This window comes from Melanaphis sacchari, unplaced genomic scaffold (genome assembly GCF_002803265.2).
Source record: "Melanaphis sacchari strain LSU unplaced genomic scaffold, SCAv2.0 Contig34_pilon_pilon, whole genome shotgun sequence".
Lineage (NCBI taxonomy): Eukaryota > Metazoa > Arthropoda > Insecta > Hemiptera > Aphididae > Melanaphis > Melanaphis sacchari.
The window spans coordinates 1,337,602-1,363,631 of NW_020271213.1; the positions used below are offsets into that span (position 1 = coordinate 1,337,602).

At 23.5% G+C, this 26,030-nt stretch overlaps 1 protein-coding gene across 1 annotated transcript in view; it reads left to right on the forward strand.

Annotated features, from left to right (window-relative positions):
• LOC112596778 (neurexin-1) overlaps positions 1 to 26,030 on the forward strand; it is a 233,155-nt gene that overhangs the window by 150,358 nt on the left and 56,767 nt on the right. The window contains exon 4 of the mRNA XM_025342563.1: positions 5,848 to 6,010. Within this exon, the coding sequence (XP_025198348.1) occupies positions 5,848 to 6,010 (163 nt within the window). The remainder of the gene's footprint in view (positions 1 to 5,847; positions 6,011 to 26,030) is intronic.

Sequence of the window (26,030 nt, forward strand, 5' to 3'; positions counted from 1 at the left end):
GTAGTAGTAGTAGTAGTAGTAGTAGTAGTAGTAGTAGTAGTAGTAGAAATGACGTCGTCAATGGCGATGATAAAAAGAATGGAATAAGAGGTTGATGTGGTGGGGTGTAAAAAGAAGGGTAGAGTTGAATGATAAAAATATCAAAGTGTTAAAAGAGCAGTAGATGTGCGAGAGACGGGGTAGTGAACGGGGTTTATTGACGCAGAGTAAAGTGGCGACCCGGAAGACGCGTGCAGTGAAATATATGAATTGTTATTTTCTTTCTTATTTTCCGTTTATTATAAATTTTGTTTTATATTTTATGCTTTTGCTTAAGACCAACTAACATTGAGGTAGTAGTAGATATGACAGGATGTCGGTTTAGCTAACGTAATGAGAGGAAGGTGTTGGTTGAATGATAAAAGAAGGCATTTTGCTATAGACTGGAAGGAAAAATGTCATATGCCTGTTTGGTACCGTCAATACTAGGTGGTGGAAGCAATTAAGGCAGGCGGCTGATAAAAAAAAAAACATTTTGCAGCGACTGAGTGATTTCTGTTAAGAACTCGGTGGTGTGAAAATAAAAACAATATTCGTACCGAAAATAATGATAATAATAACCCTTAAAATTACCATACGAACTTGTTTCTACGTTATTTGCGAAAGAGTTCATTACTTCTAGTTCAGCGAAACACTCAAACACGTATTTATTAAACGGCTCTTGTTCAATATAAACAACCCACATGCTTAATTATTCCACAAACTTTTATATAAACTCGTACATGTGGATATAATGTTATATCCGGTGTTAGTTTATATTACATCATAAATGTATAATATTGTGTGGCAGCTGATAATTTGTTAGTACACTTCAGTACAGTCATTTGCTTTTATCATTATAATTTAATGATTTTTTTTTCCCTTTTTATTTTTGTTTTTTAAAGATAATATACACAGAAAATATTAATGCATTGAGTAGAGTTGGTGATGTCAAACGCTGCTAATGTAAGGTGTATGCTTATGGCCATGAAAGTAGCAGATAATATTTTGTTTTCAAGCGCATATTTTTGATTGTATATTTTACTTGAATATTATGTATACATACATAGATACATACATGCATACTCACATACACAAACAGAGTCTGAAGAAAATAACAAAAATGTTATATGCTTATAGGCTTTGACATTTGTCTAATAGTATTTTTCCTCTATGAATAAAGTTTCAATTTTTTTTTTTTATCAAATGAAAAAAAAAATTGTTTTATCACTAAAACTATTTTTATTTTTAAACATTTTTAGTTTTTTAAATTTTGTAGTACATTTAATATTTTTATTAACTAGTTTTATGTTATAAATTATCATATATTAAGTAAGTCCAGCTAGTTGTAGTTTTAAACAAAATATTTAAATGTGAAACTTTTTTATTGAAATAAATTAATGATAAATTAAAGATATAACGTAAAAATTATTTCTTAGCAGGCAATACAAATAAGTAATATAAAATATGTAAAACAAAATAAAAATGACGTTAATTATATTGTAACTATAATAAAATAATTAAACGAATAAAATTTGTTTTTTATTCAAAAAGAAAATTTGAATACGTAATTTAAACGTATACACTATACGTTTATATTACATCATTACTTATATAATTATACATTAGTTCAAATATTAATGCATGAGGTAACTCAAAATATTATCACTAATACATATAGTTTTATTAAACTAAAGATGATAAATATAAAATACTATTATGCTAGTTATTGTATATTACAAAGAAATTGTTGAAAAATAAAATCGATTTTATTAGCCTCATAAATCATAATTTTTTGATATTTTTCTAATCATCATTAAATTATTAATAAAAAAATAAATATCTTGATCGTCATATATCTTTTGAGCAATTATCGATAATTAGCATATATTGTAATTTGATATAATGTCGTTTTTAACAAAATATGAAAATATTAGTACCTAATACTATTTATATTACCTTATTTTAGTGGGATTATTCTATCACTAACCATTGAACAAGTTTTGAAATACTATACAATTACTTTATTGCTATATGAATGATTATTCGATCAGATTGAATTGGTTTACGTAAATGGTTATTCGATGGAATCGATGGATAACGAATGACCAAAAACTATTTATTAAGCTTTACGCGAGTCCATTAAACAATTCGGTATTATTGGAGTCTGGATAATGGAGTGGTTTGTTATCCACGATAACTGCATTTAAACTGCACATTGATAAAAAAAAAAAAAGTCATATTATTTGGAACAGTTCAATGATATTGCTTAAATTCACATTGGATATAATAACTCAAATACTTTGTAGCGGAAAGCGACATTTTCAGAGTTTATCAAACAATTTTACGAATTATTATTACGTATTATTATCGTATGATGATATTAAAAAATCAATACTAATGTTGGTTGGGCAATGATATAATATTGTACATCGATATAGTTCCGATTTTTCCAACATGCTTATCGATATAGTTAACATTATAAGCTATAAAAAATGTAATACTAATATAGAAATTTAAAATTAAATTATATAATAATTTACATTTCCTGGGGACACGTACACAAACTTTATTAACTGAAAAATATTGTTACTTATTTATTATTAGTTAATGGCTTATTACACAGCACACATAATACAATTTACTAAAGCTTAGAATCTAAAAATATAATGTGTTTCTAAAAAAATTATTAAATTTGATATTGCGATATGCGATATATCATACAATCATAGAACGATATCGGTGTCGAAAATGTGTCATTATATTGATATCGTATTGAATTATCTATGGCGTTGTCTATCACTAATCAATACTATCTAATAAAGCTAACCCTAATAGTTAAAAATAAAATTCAATGAAGTAAGACTATAAAAAAAACTAAAATTAGTCAATTATTGTTATATATTTTTTGCTTACATAACTATATATTAAAAGTACTAATCTCTATTCAGGAAAGATAGTTTTTTATGGTTCATTTATTCCATTTAAATTGTAAGCAGAAAAAAAAATATATATAAAGATTTTCAGTAATTTTTACATGAAATAGTAACCTTTGTTCTATTTCAACACATGTTTGCATTATAAATGCACTGTTTGTCGTTTATGGTTAAGTTAGATAAGTCTGTTGGTTTTAAATTTATTGAAGACACATTGGGGCTTATGAACATATTGAAGAATCGTGACTGCACTTACAACAACCACGTTAGTGATTACGTTTAGTGCATATTAATATAATAAATGAACTATTTGTAGGTTATTAATTATCCACGTGATACACTGTACACCAATCTATTTAATATTTTACTATTGCATGGGTTGCAAATCTAATAAATATAATATGTTTTCAATTTATTTAAACGATTATGTTTTTGAAACAATTATATTGATGTTTTAACATATTATAATATTATGTTTCTACGTATAATATGTATGTAATAAGCACTTGAATATTATTTATGTATAGTATGATTACATCATATAGTGTGCTCATGCATTTTATTCACATATATTCAAACATTTTTCTATGGTTTTCAATCAAAATATAGAATATAATATTCTATGATTTTAGATCAAATTTACGAATGTATTTTATTATGTAAAAATATATAATTAATGAGTAATATCAATATCAATTGAATAAAAATAAGATGGCTTATATTTATTTCATATAAAATGTTACCTAATTATGATAGTATATATTTACAAATTGATGCAAATAAATTGCATTCACTTCAAAATTATAGTTATGCAAATAAATATTAACTTTTTTTGTAAACTATTATTTTTTTAATTTTTTTTTTTAATATAAAACTCCATTGTAGATAATAAAACGTAAATATATAAACATTTTAAACATATCATCTTGTAAAGTATGTGTAACGGAGCAAAATGCAAATACATTTCTCATTCTTATTTGCTGCACATGCATAATATAATACCTATTATATTATACCTATACCTATGATACTATATTGTATGCTATTTTTAAAGTGTCTCTAATTTAATATAAAATTTAAATAGAAATATAGCTGTAGGTTAATATAATAATTTTTATAGTCTTCAACGAAACAGCAATTATGTATTATATATTTAAATGACTGAAATTCATTCAAGCTTAATTTAATTTAACGATAAAGTAGTTATATACCTATTAACAATAAAATTACTAGCTATATGCCTAACCTATAATAATATTATAAAATAATCATATTTAATTGCTTCGACAGTACATATAATCATATTTAATGTATGATAATCACTTTGTAATAAATTATTTTAAACATTTTTTTCACGTAATTACTGAATTAATTATAAATAAAATACTTTCTGTTTGTATATATCGGGGTATATACTAAGTGATCAAACAATACTCATTATTTAAAAATCTATTAACATTTTTGAAAATATTTTTTTATTGTTATACTTTTTTAAAGTATTTTTACTCGTTCAAATAAAAGCATACATTTTTTATTTGATATTTAGAAGTAGAATATTTTTCGGAATATTTTGATACATAAAAATCGAAATTCAGACAAGTAGTTTATGAGTAATAAGTATTTAAAGTGCAGTTGAGCGGAGTAGTAGACCGACATATTGCAAAGTATCTCCATACCACTACACTCGGCTCAATTTAATTTTAAATACATATTACCCATAAACTGCTTATCCAAATTTCGATTTTTATGTATCAAAATACTCTACTTAAGAATATTAAATTTAAAATGTATGTTTTTATTCAAAAAGTATAAAAGTTTAAAAAAAAATTGTTTCAGTTCGAATGAAAATTATGTGAAAAATATTTTTATTGAAATAATGAGTATATATTAACTACATTATTCTAAACACTACACAGTAAAAAATTACTGGCTTACTTTAACATCATCCACTTAAAAAAGTGATAAAAGAAAAAAATTTAAAAGGTGAAGAAAATTGTATTGATTTATTCACAGCATACAATAAAAACTTTTTAGTTGCTGGTGCCTGATTTTAATGCAAAACTAAAACTATAATGAAAAAATAAAATTTTAAAAATGAAATAATTGTATATTAAAAAAAAAAAAATACTACAACCAGAATAACTATTTTTATTTATTAATTCTAATTATTTCTTTTATAAATTCAATAGTAATTTTAAATTTAATGGAGAGTTTTTGATAAACTTGATTTTAAAATTATATGTATTATTTTGTGTACCAAACGTAAATAGTTATTTCGATTTTTTTTAATATTTAAATATTATTTTAAATAAATATATTTAATATTTTCTAGGAATTAAAAAAAAATCAATAGCTCTATATAGATATTTTTTTAGTAACGTTTTATAAATTATGTAAACAATTAAAACACAGACATTTATCTTGTGATTGTTTTTATAGTCAATGTTAGTTTCCAGTAAAACAAAAATGTGTCATCATGCATTAATTTGTCTCACATTAAGTCTTCACTAAACGTTTAGAAAGTAAACATTTGTGAGATTGTTTTTTTTTACGTTAAATAATAGTATAATATATATTTTTAAGGATTTATCATTATTTTTAATTTGTAAGAATAGGTGTGTAGAATAATTATCACACGTATTTAGGGTTTGAAATAATTACCTAATTCATTTTAAACTTTGTATTAAGTTGTGATTGTGCGATTTTAGATATTGATTTATATTGTAATGGAGTCCATGGAGGGACGGGAATACGTAATGAAGACATATGTTTTGTTTTTTTGTTTTTTTATTGTTAAATAATCTGTAATTATTTGTTTATTTAATTTAATTTACTCGGCACATAATAACTTACTTAATTAAAAATAATAAAAAGTTGTTATATTTTGTTGCAGGCTAATAGTGGAGGAATTAACGGGAATCGCCGTGGTGGAGGTAATTCGGATGCCTGCGAAAAACACGACCCCTGTCAACATGGTGGGATTTGCATATCTACAGACGATGGCCCAAAATGTCAATGTCGTGATAAAAATTTTGAAGGAGCCTACTGCGAGATAGGTACGTGTATATACTTATGAGTTATGACTATCGAATAAACGGAATTTCTAAGCATCACTTAAGTTGCTGACGATAAAGTAATTCTAATGAGGCCCTATAATATATGTTTTGTCATTATAATCTACCATGTAAATCGTTGCGTTCATAATATGTATTGTTATAAATGTATTTTTCATTGTTTTCACTAGCTTTAGAAATTATATTATATACAGGTACTTCAAAATGTAAATTCAAAGAAATAGCTTTCTCCCTTTAACACATGGTTTAGCTATATATAACATAATAAAAAAAAAAAGAAGTCTATAAATATCTCTAGCTCGTATGAAATTTTTACTCAGTAGTTTAATGATACCTAGTAATATTGTTTTTATACTAAAAATTTAATGTATTTTAATTACAAATGATTATATAATATTATAGTAGTATAATTTGGACAGTTATATCACCTGATCCTACTGATACACCTGATCTAGCTGACCCTATTGTTTAGTAATTAGATCGCTGCTGATGTAAGTGATGTATATTATATCCCTCCACCTCACCTCACTCATCACTGACGCCGCCACCACTATTGCCATGCTAAATTTTATTGGATATTCCTGAACGTGAGTTTTCAGTTTGAGTGTCAAAGCCGGTTAGGTTATAATTTTTGTGGAATACCAGGTGACTTTTTGAGCCGCGGACAACGAGATTTTCACAAACCCTGGAGAATGCATTAAATCCAAACGTACTTTTTTGACCTAACTGCTGACGCGGCAGAGGAACTTTTCCCCTTATCGGTCGTAGTGTAATCTATTAAAATAAAATAAAAAATAAAAAAACACTCATGAAATAAATCTAAAGAAAAACTAATTTCCCTATGTTATTATATCTATGATAATATAAAAATGTTATGTATCGTTTATGATAAAATAATTATCATATAAAATCTTTAAAATTAAATCTAACAAATGGTTTAACAACAGATGCAATGCTGGAATACACCAACTATTGTACTTAAAATAAATTTAATGATTTATACGAATCTTTGAAAGTTATATTCCGCCTATAATATTAAAAATAAAACTAACCTGTATTTTCAAATTCATCCATAGCTACCATGCAAATATCATCCGATAGAAAATCATTGACTAATGTATTTGAAGCACCGGCTGGTACATCAGGAACAAAAATTTGAGATGCAATTTCGATATCACCTTGGTTAACAAAACGGATAATACGAGAGGCAAACTTTATGACACTCTCTCGTGCTGGTTGAGCAACGATTGTTGCAAACGACCATGTGTATTTCTCATGTATTTGTCCGAGCTAGTTTTGAAAGTGAACGTTAACGCACAAACAGTGCACGGAAAACGAACTCCAACATGCTTTTTTTGATGAGTAGACAAATTGCTTTTACGCGTTGACGTGGATGGACATTGATCACAATTAAACATTTTTAAATTGTGTAAAATACACAGTGTTGAACAAAAATATAAACAGAAAAACAAAAACTTGGAAAAAATATTTTAAAGATTAGAGAGCAAAAAAAAAATATACGTGTACAACGGTTTAAGACTGTAGAAGGATTAAAGACGTGATAATAAAAATAACATCCTTTACTAATATTTAAGTGAAAATATTTTTATCGTTTTTATTATATTTCGATAATTACACATATTCAAGATGTCCTCCCCCTATTGAGAATCAATAGAAATTGCCATTTTCCCACGGGGATTTCTATACTTAATCAAATTTTTGTACATTATTTTCTCAGGTATAAGAGTCGAATAAGGAACTGTATAAATAGAAACTGTGATGCTAATGACATTTCAATGTCAATGATAATGATCATTTTTATTATATTTTAATCATTACACATATTCACGATGTCTAGCCTATTAAGAAATAACGGAAATTGTCATTTTACTAATGGGTTTTCTATACTTAATCACATTTTTGTATATTATTTTCCCACGTATAAGAGGACCGAACTATACGTTGTTCGAATATTTATTTGATTATGGGATATAAATATTATTTTATGTATATTATTTAGCATGCATTTAAATACAATAGTGTTGACTGTTGACTACATTTTAAATATTATGCAGTGTGATAACATTGATAATTAAAAATCGGGCGCGTAGGTGATATGCACGTGCGCAAAAAATTATAACATTTTATTTGATAAGAATATTTGTAATAACTGATAATGTCAGACACGAAGGTATTATGTGCGTGCGCAAAAAAATATATATCGGTTACGTAGCGAATCGGGTGGTAGCGTCGCTGATGGGTGTGGTAAGGTGGGGGAATATAATATACGTCATATACGGATCAGCGGTGAGCTAATTACTAAACAATAGGATCAGCGGGATCAGGTGACAGAACTGTCCAAATTATACTACTTACTTGTTATATATATTAATATGTTACTAGCTGTACTTCAAGGAACCTTTAAAATTTAACATTAGATAATAATTAATAATGGTATATTTTAGTTATATTTAGAAGTTAAGTAAATAAAATTGTTGTAAAAATTCAATTTTATCAAATTTACATAGGTTTTACATTAATATCCCGTTAGCATATTAGCATATATTTAAAAATCAAAAATAAATAACAAATTTATCCCAAACAAGTCAAAGTTAATATAGAATAGCGCATTAATATTTAACATAAATATAATGTTTTTCTAGAACGATTTTTTTTTCAAAAATATTCCATGATCACAAACTAATTATATATATTTTAATTAAAATAGGTATTACATATACATTTTTTTTATTTATTATTTGTTTTTTTTTTTTATATATATATATTCATTAAAAAAAAAAAATAATAAATAAATAAATACATTTTTACCTAAAAATGTAAATATTTATTTATATTTAATAATTATCACAACCTTCGGATAATATATAAAAAAATCTTCACAATTTTTAAATTATTATATAATACTACTTATCATATAATAGGTATTTGTATCAATACAATTTTTATGATTTACATTACCACAATCACTTTTTTTATATTTTACATACATATATTAATGATTGAATTGTCATTGTTCACAAATACATATGTGTATATAATTTCACACTTAGTTTGCTAAATATTATTAAAGACAAATAACACCATGTTGTATAGCCTTTCTGTTTTTACCGCTATTGTCCATCGTGCATTTAATATTTTAAGTTTGATTTGTCTCTGTCATCGTCTACATATATTTTAATCCTTTCACGCTTCGATGTTAGTCGTAATTTCATCTGGCTTGACGTTGCGATATTTGATAATGTGTTTGATTCATATGTTTTGTGTAGTCTTGCTGTTATCGTCGACCGGAAACACTATATTATACGTTGTCAAGTTTTTTGCTTGCTACTCATCAAGATTAGTTAATATTCTCCAATATTATTCGGTTAAGTTATCTATGTTATCTTTGCTGTGTATTAACATTACTATTCACTTTGTTTTAGTAACTGAAAATTCGTTATATATATTTTCCCTCCTTTATCTTTTTACATCATAAAATACATATATAAAATTATCCAATATATTTATATTCATAAAATAACTATAGCTGCATGTAACCCATATACTCTATATTTCTTTGTCCAAGATAAAAATCTCAACTAATTTCTTTGGTTGTTGATAATACTTTTGCGATCTATTCATTTTCGAATTTGTTATGCCCTATTTTTGGTTCATCGGGTCATGGATTGTTAGTATTTTTAGTCTAGAGCTGTTCAGAATATTGATATTATTATTAGTAAAAAGTCTCCATTTTCTGAAATAATGCTACGTGCTCGATCCAAAATACGCTTTTATATACCTCTGTAGAAACAGAAGTAAAATAGTCACATGCTTATAATTTGTTTTTTTAACTGAAGTATTTTTTAATGGGTGATATTAGCCAAAGCTTCATAAGTCATTTGTATATTATAAATATCTATATATTTTTATTTCATTAGTATTTATTTTTATTATAATTAATATAAATTATTTTTACTCAACTCTATCCACCCCCTACTATTTCTTTAATAATTAAAGAATAAATAACAATTATTGTTAAATATACATTTAAAGTCAAATTTAATCTAATAAATATATTCAAATATTTACAAAGTTCACTTCTTCTCTTATTTTTATGACAAGACGTGGTCTAAAGCTAAAAATGATTTTATGGTTTATTGGTGCATAATGATGCCGAAAAAATATAGGTCTTATGTGAAAAAAAAAAGCATTTTTTAGGATTGTATAATTTACACGAACGGAGGATTTTTAAAAGCTTAAATAGATTAAATCAAACAGGCAATTTCTGAAAACGCATCTATTACGTATTTACTGAAAGCATATTATTGCATGACAATGTTAAACGTCCGGGACTAAAGCCACGTTACTCTTCATAATTTTCGCTATTAACTGAAGGTTAAATTTAACGTAAGAAATAGACTCAATAAGCTTGAAAACGTTTTTAAGAATAGAAATTAGATACTAACTCGATACGTTATAACTACACAACTTGACTTAAAAATATACAATACAAAGCTAAGCTTTATTAATTTAAAAAAAAAGCTCAAATAAAACCACTAAATATGTGGGTGTCGGGAGTATAAACTAATTAACTTTAAATTACCAAATAAGAATAAACTATGTTCAACATAAGTAATATCAAAATTAGAATATTTAGAAAGAAAAAGAACAAACATGATAAAAACCAAATCAAAATAAACCATTTTAATATCATAAATAGGTTAGGTTAGAAAAGAAATTGGCAGTATCCACCAAATTCCCAATCGACTGAATATTAATTAAACCTAAATAAAAATGTAAATGATCAGACTACGACTATTTAAATTCTAGATTTTGAATATTATTAGAGAATATTTTATACATTAAGACAAAATGATAAGATAGAATTTATAAATCAAGATTAGACTAGACTTTGCTAAATGGTTAATTTGTCGTAACCACAGTTAAGTGACAAATTGTTAAACTGGTCATTAATAATGCTATACGCTAACATCTAAAATTCATCATCAGAGTAACATAATATATTAGAAATAACCATAATCTTTGCTCTTCGGAAATAATTTAAAACTTAAAAAATTATACTGTGATTTATTTGAAAGCGTCGAAACAGACTATATGTTCCAGATTATCAACATTTGTAATAAATATCGATTAGATAAGTTAAAACTGCTGTTTTTTATTTCTTCATTTAGCCTGATTAATGATAGAATATTATTTGCAGATATCAATCTATATCTAATCAACTGGTTTTGCGTCATCGACCGCAAGTGTTTTGCGGTATTATATGAGATACCGTTAAAACGATCCTTAAAAGAGCCTCCATATAATTACCACAAAATCAATGAAATACTATGTTCATTTCTCGATATTAGCTGAACCTCTCATAAAATATGAACATATAATTTTATACGCCTATATTACAAACACGTTCCTTGTAGAAATATCGAATACTTTATACTCCTCTCTAACGCTTGCTTACCAATTTATAATTTATTTTATACGTGTACAGTACTAATGATTAAATTTTATAGGTTTAAATAAATTCAACTAAAACTTTAGTAAGATAATTGTATGGCATAAATATTAAGTAATATCCATATAGAATATGTTATATAACGCTTCTACTAAACCTTCAGCGTTATTATCGGGTTTATTACATTGTCGTGGCGGACAACAGTATAATTAGACAGGGTGAAGATTTGGTGGGTCAAAAGACAAAAATAACTAGGCTATAGGTTAGGTTCAAGTCTTTAGATACTTAACGATGCTTTTATATTATATACTATGGTTATATAGATTGATTAAAGTAGCAACAATCAAGATATGTGCTTGTCTTTTTTTTTAAATTATTGTTTATACAAAATTTAATTATTTGTACTTAACTCCACATAAATACCTATATTTCAATATATTTTTTCTGTGAGAATTAAATATATGTAGTTGGTTAATTAATAATAATTATAAAGGTATAAAATTACAGTTATATAAACTAGTTAATTTTCCTCTATAACTAATGGTGCAAGCAATTCACTATTATTTTTAAACTTAACCAAACGAATATTATATTTTGCTTAATTTTTAAAATTTGTCATGATATTATTTTACACGATTTATTTACATTTTTATGCACTATAAATAGGTAATTAGTGTAATAAAATAGCTACTAAAATCTATCAGTAGTACTATTTTATATCATACCGCAAAATATTATAATTTTTTTAAAACTTGATAATATTTAGTATTTATACCATAAATAGTATTATATAACGAAGAAAATGCTTTATGTTGAACAGATCATTTATGTAAACGAAATAATATCATTGATATTGTCTACTTATATAAATACATTATTTTTAAATTATTAATAATTATTATTTTTACATTATACTACAGTAAAATTATTTGTTAATTGTATTTCTATTCAAACTTGCAAATTATATAAAAATAAATTTAATGGTTCTTAAAAATATTTTTAAAATTTTCTTTATATTATAATAATTTAATTTTAAGACGGCACTATAATCTTTTATTGTAAATAATTTGTTAAACATTTTAAATGTAATTTAAGCATTTTTTTTTTATTTGAAACAGAGCAATTACGAGTAAATACATGTAGATTGTATAAACAAAAATATTTCCTAACTTAAAAAAAAAAAAAAACTATTTGGTATGATAAAATTTTGAATTTTATTGATTTATCATTTTAGTTAAAGATAATAAAAAAAATGAATTATTCTATGAAATTAATTTAAGATAATAACTTTAAAAAATTGTTTTCAAACAATTTAAAAATGCACTTAATAAGTACACCAATTAAGTAATAATTATAATAAGTACTACAATTATTTTCCTTTTGTGGATTTACCATTTGATTACCATCATAAAACAAATTACTTTATAGGAAACTTATTATTGTTTTTCAGACTATATCAAAGTATTTATAGCAAAAGTTTGGTCGTGGATTTTTATAACCCATAGGGATATGATTTGTATTTAATATTATTCTGAGCATCCATTTTTAAGAGTGTTTAGAAAAATAATAAATTTATACATATCATACATATCTAAGTTTTTGTTATTATTTTTAAAGCCATAGGAATTTATTGCATTTAAATAATACAAAATAAATTCGAATTTCTTGAGAAAACATTAATAACTAAAGTTGTGGATACTCGATTAGGTATATCCGAAATAAAAAAAGTATTGTATATTAAAATATATTAGTGATTTATTATTAATTATAATTTATAAACATAATATCTACTTCTTAAAATTGTTTTTAGACTTTATAGACTTAGTAATATAAGTATTTGAATATAAATTTTTTTCGTGTACAATAATTTATTATTAAATTCCAATTAAGTATATGCAATTGACTTATTGAATTACAAGATGCACACAACAAATCTACTGTATAGTGGACCTATAAATGTATTGGTTTTACAAATATACTGTAAACTTTTAATATAATACAAACCAGATTTAATTTTGTATGTATAACGCCCTTTGAGGTTAAAAATTGAAAGATTTTTCCTCTAATTATTGTGTGTAATAAACGCAAAAAAATTAAACAAACATTACTGTAAAATCAATATATTTATTGATTCTATCAAAAACTAATATTGTATTAAGAACAAAAAATAAATATGATTTAAGTCTATTAATAGAAACTGATTTGTTTGTATTCTCGAGCTTGTATTATTTTTTATTTACTCGCAGTTTTTGTATATGTTTGAAAAAGTACAAACCAACTGAAAAATATATTGGAATATTCTTAGCAAGTGTGGGGATTTACATTTTAACTGAACGAATCGTTTTTTGTATGCAATGATTTATTATTATTTATTGCTTCCGAATCTATATACTACATTAATACCCTACGTGAACAAACGTTTGTGTTCCTTGTTTATTTGTTAGATCATTAATATTAAATGCATAAAAATAAGATAACACTGTCTCGTTTCAAAATTTTAGATATTCAATGGAATTCACAATACGGAGTAACTGTACTATTTATTTTTTCCTTTTATTTCTTCTATCTCAGTAAATATAACTAAACATGATTTGTATTAAGCACACAACTATTAAATTCATGTATATTTTGTTAATGGTTTGGAATACACTAGAATATAGAAGACATTGTGCTTATATAATTTAACCACAAGACAAATAGTGGGGATTATTGTGAAAAATGTTTTTTTCTTTATCATTTTATCATTACGCTTTGTTGATTATTATTCCAAAAAATATTATAGTAGCACAAATCTATGAATTTTATTTATTAAAATAATAATATTAAGTATTTAAAATTTGCAATGCGTTAATATGTAATAGACATTTAGTATCAGAATATTTTTATACTTGAGTAACTTAGTGTGAATGTAGAAGACCAATTAATTTTTTTAGGGTTAGTACTTAGTAATATATATATAAATATATAAATATATAAACACGTGTATATCACGGAAAACTATTATGGAAGATAAAAATGGTTATCTAGTATTAAATCCTAAGATGATTTTAAAAAACTTCAAGGAGTATTTCGATAACTCTTTTAATAACAGTAACGAAAAAAACACCAACTACAGCTTTTTTATGGATAGCTAGTGTTTCAAACTGCTGAAACTAAATTATCTATACTCAGTATGGAATAAATTTAGCTATAATAACTAAGTTTTTAAAAAACAACAAAGCAGTAGGATAAAACAAAATAAATTCAGAACTTATCAAAATTGCTGGTAATTTTTTTTTATTTTAAACCGTTAATCACTTTATTTTCGATATTATACAGAAGAGTGAAAAAAAAAATGACTAAATTATAGCTGTCCTATGTCTCATATTTAGGCGATTTAACTAATTCCGGAAACTATAGATGAATACATTTACTGGATATTTCTTACTTATTTTTTTTTTTATTAGTTAAACCCGGCAACTAGGGCCATTAGCTGTTTGTAGGGGTTATGATTATAGTAAGGGGTAAGGTTGGTACGGTAGGTTGTATTTTTACGATTGTTACGGTTGATAGCAAACACGTGTATGTGTGGCAAGGTTTTTAACCACTATGATCCCGAGTGGTCACCCATCCGGGAACTAGTAGCTATGGCCGTTACTTACTCTCAGTCGCATTCCGCGACTGGTAGCAGACAACGCGCCACACCAAGCCACATTTCTTACTTATATAGTATGATTTATCGGTAAATTCATTAGAATAGAAAAGTATACCTCAAAGATAATCGGTAGTGGTAAATCTGAATTCTGGAAAGGAAAATGTATCAGTGGCCATTTATTTATTGAACGAAAAATGGTGAAAAAATATTATAATATAATATTTATTAACTTGATAAGGTTTAATACATAATATTTAGCAACTTTAAGCAGATATATGACAGCATTAATAGGAGCTTATTATAGATAGTGCTTGAAGATTTCAATTTTACAAGTTAACTTGTAAGAATAATTAGAAATTGTAACTTGAACACTTTCTGCAAAATACGTTACTTAAAAAAAACATCAAATCATCTTGTTAAAGGATAAAAAAAGATACGCTGTCCTCTAGATCTTTTAAATTTGACTTAGAAAGAGTAATAAAGGAAACGTTTAACAACAAGGAAATTAACTTAATTGGAAATAATAGGTTTTTGGTGTACGCAGATGACATCATCATCTTTAGAGAATCTTAGACGTATTTTATATCAAATACAAATACAGATGCACAATTATCATTCTTCATAATCAATTTCAGATATTAAGCTTAAGCCTCATCGTATTAAAATTAAAAGCATAATCTTAAATAGTAGGAATTTTTTTAGGCGTTTTGTTTTAAATATTAACTAATATATTTTTTATAATACCAGGTAAAATCGTTAATAGTGTTTGTATAATAAATCATGATAATTTCACGTGGTTGCTATAAAATTGCATTTATTTATTACAAACCTAATTATTTCTATTATAAAAATGGTTTGGTTTTTTAATTATTTGATAGTTCTATAGAACTCGATAGAAATAAAAAAAACATTAATGTATTTTGGTAAAATTTTTATAATAGAGTTATACTTCTTCAAATTAAAACATCTTATAGTTTGTGAATTTTAAAATTATATAACATATTATTGAAGTCAATGACAGAAAAATAATATAAATTTAAAAATATAAGTTAAAACTTAATTAATAATAATATGATTTATATATATATATAAATTGTGTGTATATCTTTTAAATGTATTTCACAAATAATTTTATACTACAAATAGTCATCATGTTAATTAATAAGGACCACTATTATTGCATTGTAAAACTATATTACAAAAATGCATTAGGAAAATTAAAGTAGAGAACTTAATCCTTTGCGTAGTTGAGATTGTTTAAAATAGACGAGTTTTTATACATCCTAAAATGTCCTTTTCAAAACAAATTAGTTAAATTCGTGTTTAGAATAAGATTGTATATTTAATGGCATTAACAATGCTGAAAAAACACTTTGTTGGTGTTAAGTTCAATGTAAAAACTTCAAGTTTGATGTGAATAACACAAGAGAGAAGAGATGGATTAAATAATATATTTAACTCTCAAAAATATAATTGTCTTGACACCATTTATAACAGTGCTATAATTTAAAATTTATTCATTTTTAAACTTTTAATTGCATAAAGTTTTATCGTATTTTTATAACTACGATAGTCCTCCTTCATTTCTTGTTTATATTAGGGTCCAATTTTAAGTAACAATCAATACATTCAAATTAAACTTAAAAAAGTTCATCCATTAAAACCAAAAAAAAAAAAAGGTCATAGCTTGGGTTTAAGTTTATTCATAATTAAATGAGTAACCTAAGTTACTATAATTTAAAAAAATTTGGATAGTGATGTACTACTCTGATATACATTAGGTATCAAATGGGTCACTATTATGGATGTATTAAATTTAAATTCCATAGTAAATCATTGTATATCAGAAACAATTTTGAGTGGAGAAGGCTTATAATATTTTGTGATATGTTTTTTTATTTTTATATTGCTATATATTTTAGTTTTGGTATAATACAGTAGGTTCATATATATTTTTTTTTTTTTAGGTAATTTTCAATTTGTATAGCTAAGATTTGAAAATTGTATATGATGTTAACATACTGAACTTAAACAAAATCTGAAAAGTAAATAAAAACAACTTTTTTTTTATATAGAAATTTAAATTACAAATTTTGATGAAATTAAATATTTATTTTTTATTATATATTTTCAATAGATAAAATACAATTGTAGTTTAATTATTAAAATAAGAATTTGGGAGCTTGCTTAAAAGTTGTTATTGTTTAAAAACATTATTCACGAGGACTTAAAAAAACTTATATCTATATAATGAATACGAGTATACACTGTAATTTTCAAAACAAGTAGAAAAATGATTTCAAAATATTACTACTTATACTTAAATATTTTCACACTGTTTTTTTTTAAGTTCGTATTAACTTAAATATTAATTATAATAATATGGTATAATATAAATTAAGCATATATTTATTTACTTATTATTCAATAATTATTGAACATTAATAATAAAATAAAAGCAATGTTTTTAGTAAAAATTGAATCAACCAACCGTTAAATTTATTGTAAAATAATTTATAATAATTTATTGTATACAATGGTATATCATATTAAATTCAAAATTTAATACTTCTACTTCTTCGAAACCTGCTTACGGTGTAACAGAACGGAGCCAATTGTTCACCTTTTTTACATTAAATACTTAAAATTTTGTAACTAAAAATAATTATTAAAATAATGGCTTTCAATTTGTAAGATGAAAGTATAAACTAAATATTCAATATTATTTGCATTTAAAGCCAATTAAAAAGTTTAAAAGATATAATATTTATTTATTATTAAAATAATACCAGCAAAATATTTAAAAAAAAATCAGCATTATATAAAACTTCTAAGTATTTTAAGTATTTTATAAAATGTTATCATTTCGAAAGAAAAACATTAAAATTACACAATGGCTAAAGATTTCATCGAATGCCAAATATAAAATGAATAATACTTACAATGGATAATATTATGGTCCGATTATTTGGGTTTTTTTTTTATTTTGTTCTTTGAACCGTTTTATAAAATTTAAGTAATAAGTTTATTGTATTCATTGAACTCATTGTTTTGTACGACTTTTAAATTCTTTAGAGAACTTCTTGAAATTTCCAATAGACAGAAAGTGTATCATGTATGTACAAATGAAAACACTACTAAAACATGTCTGATATATATATAATATGACTGGGAATTCAATAAATTTCCTAAGTACATTATCGGTAACGTATACACTGTACATGGTAATATCATGAAATATATTTTTATTCAAACGAAAAACATTCTGTACATACTATAGCGTTACTTTAACAATGTAACTTTAAAAACTACATTGATTTATACATAATTGAATAGATTTAGGTCGTCGTATATTGATTCTTTTTACTGCAGAAATTACATTGCATTGTCATTTTAGTTTGGACCTTTCTGTAGACCTTTACAGATTGTGTAGATAAATCGACGAAATTCACAAGTCACTTTTTCGTCTATAATAAACATAATATAGATTATTATTGAATCAATATGTTAAGCAGGTGTGTTTTATACATTAATATTGTGATGTAACTGCAATAAATACACAAAATTCTCAAATAAATTCTTTATCATTTTAGCAAACAAAAACAAATTGATATTATTGATTGATTTACGAATGATTTTTTTTCACCATTATTGTTACTACGATAATTTTTTTTTTTTTACATTTAACCACTATTTTTAATAAAAGCATTTATATTGTTTTATCAACTTACAAAGTTTGACCCCGACCATTGGTACCAAAAGCATCTTCAATAATCCAGAAATAATAAAATACCTAGTTTCATACATTACTCTTAAACATTATAAGGATAAATTTGATGTCGTAATTTTTCAGAGTTTGAACAATTATTGGTTGGTTTTCACTTGTTAGAACTAAATACAAAATATGGCAATTTTTGATCCACCATTGCTTTTATTTGATACAATAAAATACTATTTATACTCGTATATATATTTTATGCATAAATAAATATTAAAATTGTTTAATAATTATTAAATTCAAAAATTATTTTAATTTAAAGCTTTTAAAATAATTATTTATTTTCACTAAAATATACTAACAGGTGTTATATATATATATAATTGTTTTTTTTCTGTAATTTATGATTTCTGCAAAAATTATTATTTAAAATGCATAATGTACAGTCATACAATTAAAACACATTAATATAATATAGCTGTGATTAATTTACATCATTTTCCGTATTTATTACATTCACAATGAATTAATTTAATCATTTATCATTAAAAAATAACAATACGATTGTTATTAAAAATGGTAATGACTGTATTATTATACGACGCAGATGTAAAAACTTCTTTTTTTTATGAATAAATTGTTAAATTAATACTATTATATTAATTATGTTTATGTATTATTTATAATTTAAACGCATATCACTGATCTGAATTTTAAACCTATGATAATTTTTTTGATTTGCACAATGGTTAATATCAGTGAATTTGAATTTTACAATTGAAGAAATTATGTCTGTGAAATGTTTCCTAATTAATATTATTTATTTGAAATTGTCAATTTGAGATTAAAAGTAGTTTTAAATTTTATTAATTAATTTACTCTATAGTTATAAATATTCATATTGTATACATACATACATACATATATATATATATATATATATATATATATATATATATAATACTAAACTTGATTCATAAAACTTTACAAAAACAATTCTTACATTTAAATTCATATTTTTATTTTATAATAATGTATATCTATCTATAAATATGTATTCATACAAATTAAACAACTTATTATTACAATTTTTGATTTATTAATATTTATTAGAATTTATTTTGATATAATAATCATATGGTATTAATTATGTACTGTAATACTATTTATTCCATTATAAATGTAACAATGTCAAATATTGAATTCATATCTTAAATAATACCCATAAATTAAATTTATCTAACAAGTATGGTTGTATAATAAATTGATTGGTACGTTAAACTAACTGACTTGGTATACAGTCGAGAAATAGTAATATTAGTTAATTTTAGATACAAAGCTTATACACGTAAAATAATTATAGTTAGCTTATCTATCTGTAATCTATCCATAACCTATAACGATAAACCTAATCAGTTTCAGAGCTTCTATGGGTTATAATTACCTATTTTTTAGAACAGCATAATAGCAATGTTTTTAATAAGTTGTATATTTTAAATTTTAAACGAATCGATGAATAATGCATTGATTTTACTATAATGTATATTTTTTTTTATATTGAATGTCTAGATTATTAAATTTGTGAGTGGTTTTTTGGTAGCAAATTTAATTAAGTTGATAGGTACTTAAGAAGTTAAACGTGATAGTTACCAATATTTTTCAAAATAAACGGGAAAATTTTTCGTTGAAACTCTAGTTTTAGACAATATTTATTTTGTTTTGTTTTTTTTTTTTTTAGTGTAACTAAAAAACAAATAACAGTAAATACCTACTCTAAATGTTTATCAAATACTAGAATTTCCATACATATGCAAATTTTCAAACTATGTTTACTCTGTTTTGAAATTGTTTCGTTTCTTTGTCGGTCAAAAACTTTGAAAATTTAATGCAAGGTTCATCGTAATTTTTTTATACGTGATTAATTAAATTTGTATCATGTTAAAGTTAGGACGAATCAAAGTATTATTTAAACAAAAAATAATAGTTTTAATTATTTTATTGTTAATAATAATAAAAAATATTACTCGTGGAGATTTGAAACTTAACGTAAATTTTTATACTTTATACGATATACATGGATATACATGCAATGACATTTTAGAGTACAATATTTTTGCAAAAATGTATCTATTTTCTGTATTATTAGTCTCTACATCCCAAAAAAAACTAAATAGATACTCCTGCTCAAAATCTAATTTACATTCGATTAATTATGTACTTTACCCCTTTTTATATTTATCACTGTACAATATTAAAACTAGGTAAAGTTTTTTTATATTATAGATTAGATTATTTTAAAAACGAGAGAAATTTATATGATAAAAGAATACACGTTTTTATATTATAAGTTAGTATGGATTATGCATTATAAAATAAGCTATAATGTAATTTGATTTATTTCCTATTAAATTATTATACTCGTAATATATAGAATTTAATTCCAAAACACAATTAAGTATGGAATATTGCAAACGACATCCACTGATTGCTGCAATTATCTATATTTTAATAAAATACAAATTATATTGAAATAAAATAAAAATTATAAACGATTATCATACAACAGACAATAAGAAGCTTATACATCATTATAATATGATTGTTAAAAACATGAAAATAAGTTATAACATTTATGTAATAAAATAAATAAATAGAATATTCACAATGTTTACTATAATTAAATAATTTTCTGTTAGGTTTTTGTGTGTGTGTGTGTTTGATATAAGATTATTTGAACTCGATATACATATCTAAAATTATTTTATGCAAATAATATTTTATGTGCTATTTATTTATGAGTTTACAGTCATAAAGCACCTCAACCTAACGTATTAATGAACATTTTTTTGGGATGTTAAAAAGGAATATTATTAACTTTTTAAGAATGATTCGAAAGCTGATGTTAATCACAATTTTGGTATCCAAAAAGTTGTTAAAGTTTTAGTTGTCAGTATTTGTACAAATATTTCCCAGGGTGAAAGTACTACGTTAACGTTTTTTGAAATTACTCATTGATAAAAAATTCATCTCAAATTCAACATTACTAATTAATTAATTTTCATTAGCCCTGAAATATTTGTAAAAACTAAAACCTGGATAATTTTTTAAGAAAATAGCCGTTGATCTCAACAAACCAATTTTTTATTTTAGCTCTATTACTACCTATAGTAAGGAATAAAATGGTTGTACCTGGCTCAACTATAAGATAATATAGACCTCACACAATTATCCACAGGGTTTAATTTAACTCAAAAGGAATGGACTACTTTAAATGTAATTTATATACTATATTCGAACAAGGTATAGAAGATGTAAATATATTGTGTTTAAATGGGGATCGATCCCGATCCCTAAGTTGTGATTGCGGATATGTCATTCAAAGTAAAATATGATCTAATAAGACCTGAAGGGTTTTAACAATATACTACTTCAAACGCTATGGATATGAGAATTAAATATGAATTTATAAATGTATATAGGTAAAATTAATAATCCAGCTGTGTTAACTTACATTATTACTATGATTACTATTATTATTGTTTAATGATATTTAATGGTTATTTGTCACTTACAGCTTCATTTTTTTTTAATATATGCATATATTATGATACATTTATATATGTCTTATGTACTCGTATATATAGTTTATATTCATCAGTTACCAATTATGCCAAACAAATTAATTAATTAATCTTTTTTGCAGGGCTATAATATATTTTTTTTATATGAATTTCTAATATTATTACCATAATTTTTAATTATTCAATTAAATTAAATAAATAAACTTGTTTTTGTATCGAATCAAATTAAAATAATAATTATAATATATATATATATATATGTATATATGTATATAAGGTGTAATCAGAAGTATGCTTATATAAAATAAAATCAAATAGTGATAGCACTTTAATAAATTATTAAGTTTTTAATCAAAATTATGTAAGTAACTATGTTTTAACTATTAAATGTATACTTTAAATATATTTAATGTTTGAATCAAGTAATAAATAATTGACATTTTTGTCTAAAAAGAATTGATATACAAAAATGAAATTTCAAATAAGTTATTAATTATTTATTGTAATTTAAAGTTATGACATGTGAAATTAAATGGTAGACTACTGCACAAAATTTTGGTTCATTTACACCAATTATACCAAAAAATCATATAAAAATCATTTTAACATAAAATTAAAAATATTTTTACTTTAATGTTACTTTTTTAACTTTTGAATGTTTTTGATCGGGAATGTATATTTTCTATGTTGATTCTTTGACTACACATCAAAGTAAAGCTGATGTTTTTAAATTTAGTCAAAATTGCTTTAAATCTAAATAATTATTAAATTAAATTAACTAATATTGATCCAAGTTATTTTAATAAGAATCCAATTAGTTTAAAACTATTCATAGCTTTATACTATTTATATAGACAATTTACAAAATACTATAGTATTAAAAAAACTAACCTAAAACCTTTTAGCTTATAAAAAACATATATTTATTAAATATTAGATTTTAAAACGGTTTTGATGTAGCTAGCAGACAATTTTTCAATATAACAATAATATTTGTAACATTTTTATAGAAATTTTATAACACACATAATATTATGTGTATAAAATTTAATTCATTATAGCTTATACCAACTTCTTAATAATTTCCATCTTAAATATATATATTAGAAATAATTAAATAAAACAACATAAAAACAATTAAATTATTAAATTACTCATCAAGCAAAATATCCAAAGTAGAGTGAATTAGAGTTGTTAAAATAAATAAAGTAGTAACCAAAATATTAATATTAATCTATTAAAAATATATAAGAGGCATCCATAATTTAAAATGGGATTTAAATTATTCGTGAAATAATTTATGTGACAAAATAAAATATCGATTTATTATTAATGTTTATAATAAACTATTAATATGAATTATCAAAATATATCATCACTCTGTAATATAAATTATCGGATAGTCTCTAAAAAAAGAAATAATACACGTTAAAAATATTTAATCTGTATTTGACACTGACAATGAATATAATATAGTCGAATAATTAAAAAAAAAAAAAAAATATTATAATTCTCAATTATTTTTGGGTATTTATTTAATAATCATTTATAATAATTAATAAAATACTTCCAAGAACTCAGCTTTAAATTCGTTGAAAATTATTATAGATATGTATTACCTGCTATTAAAATTACTGAATGAGATTGAATTTAAAAATGCATCCATTTAATTTGAATATAACTCGATTTAATATACTTCCTACCTCCTTCCGTCACACAGACAAAAATAACACGTTTCATGACTTAATAATTGTTATTTAATTTTTAAGAATTCAAAACAAAAAATAAATATGAACTGTGCAAAACGAGTGACTCGATTAAATTTTGTCTTATGTGTGTGATTTTGTTTGGTTATATCATACCTATATTATCCAATCAATATAGATTGATGTGGAAAGTAATAATATATCAATGTAGCATTTTAATTATGAAGGAATTTAACAATTTATTAAATACTTTATTCTGAATTGACGCAACTATGAACTGCTGATATGGAAGAACAATCTTTAGAAATTATTTGGAACATTATTATTTTACTAATTAAATTCTTCCACTTCTGAAGTTTATTCGCAAGTAGGTACCCTTAAAATATATTAAATTTCAATTGCATTGAAATACTAAGAACTCCAAATCAAATTAAAACGTAAGTAATTCGGGAACTTCGTACTCTATTTATCTATATGTATACATTATGTTATTATGTAATTCTCGATAATTGAAAATAATTAACCGAAAATATTTTTAGAATTTAAACTAAAAATCTATTGCGTAAATTAAAGTCTTCGTACTTATTCATTATTTTCGGTGTTGGTCCTTTGCAATTTTTTTCATCGATACGTTACTATATTTGTTTTTCATTTGTTAAGTTATATTTATTTACCAAATTGTGAATTTTGATGTAAATACCTAATTTTACAAAATATTAGTTATGGCGAGTATAGTTTTAGACATGTAAAATCAGAATGTTAATGTTATGAATTCCTTTACTAATGAGTAATGATCTAATATCAAACCACCAAAAATATTTTGTTGCATTTGTATTAATATAAATATTTTCAAATACCTATTCAAAAATAAATTATACTTACTTATAAATGCTACATAATTATTATGTATTATAGTGATTCACACTAGGATATAACTGGAATAATATTTTACTCACTTAAGGTAAAATCGAGATATTTGGTATGCTGTACCTGTAGTATGTTTTAAAGTATTTCAATTATTTCGAGGTACCTAGTTATAGAATAAGTCACTGTAACGATGGATATGTTAAAATTGAATTTAACCATTAACCATTCTATCAAAAAAAAAAAAACAATTCCGATAAAAGACTCTGGTCTGACAATCTCTATTTCTAAGAATATTTTATAATTTATTGATATTATTAATACTTAGCTATTTAGTTTCCTATTAGTATACTGCATAGATTAAGCTGATTTTTATAATAGACTATAGAATATAGAACATCACATATTTATACACTTAGATACCAGATTTTTAAAAATATTATTGTTGCTCAATATGCCATAGACTTCAACACATTTCTATTAAAACTCCATCTACAACATTAAAAGCTGTAATACAGTAAATTTATTTAAAATACTTTAAATTTAATATATTTTATAAATGTTAATAAAATCATTTTTATATAATTATATCATAAAAATAATTAAGCAATAGTAGTAATGATAAGTCGTAAGTTGGTCCAATACATATTATAGAAAATACATTTTTTTTTTAATAGCTTAATAAGATTTTTAATATATAATATTAATAATTATGCAATGTTAAGTAAAATAATTAATAAAACAAGTTGCATGCACTAAAATTTAATATATATATATTTTATTTATAATTATTTTTGAATAATCGCTAAAAAAAATTATATTATTAACATTTATGATAAAAAATGTTCATTATCTTATAGTGTTTTTGAATAAACTTTTTTTTATTGTGTTGTTTTTAATTGTTTTGACGGAAACGTGTTCAATACTCCAATAAACCGAAACGGGTAAGGCCTATATGGTTTATTGGTTAAGTTTTATGAGTAATATAGTATATGATATGCCATTAAATCGAATAGACTACTGAAA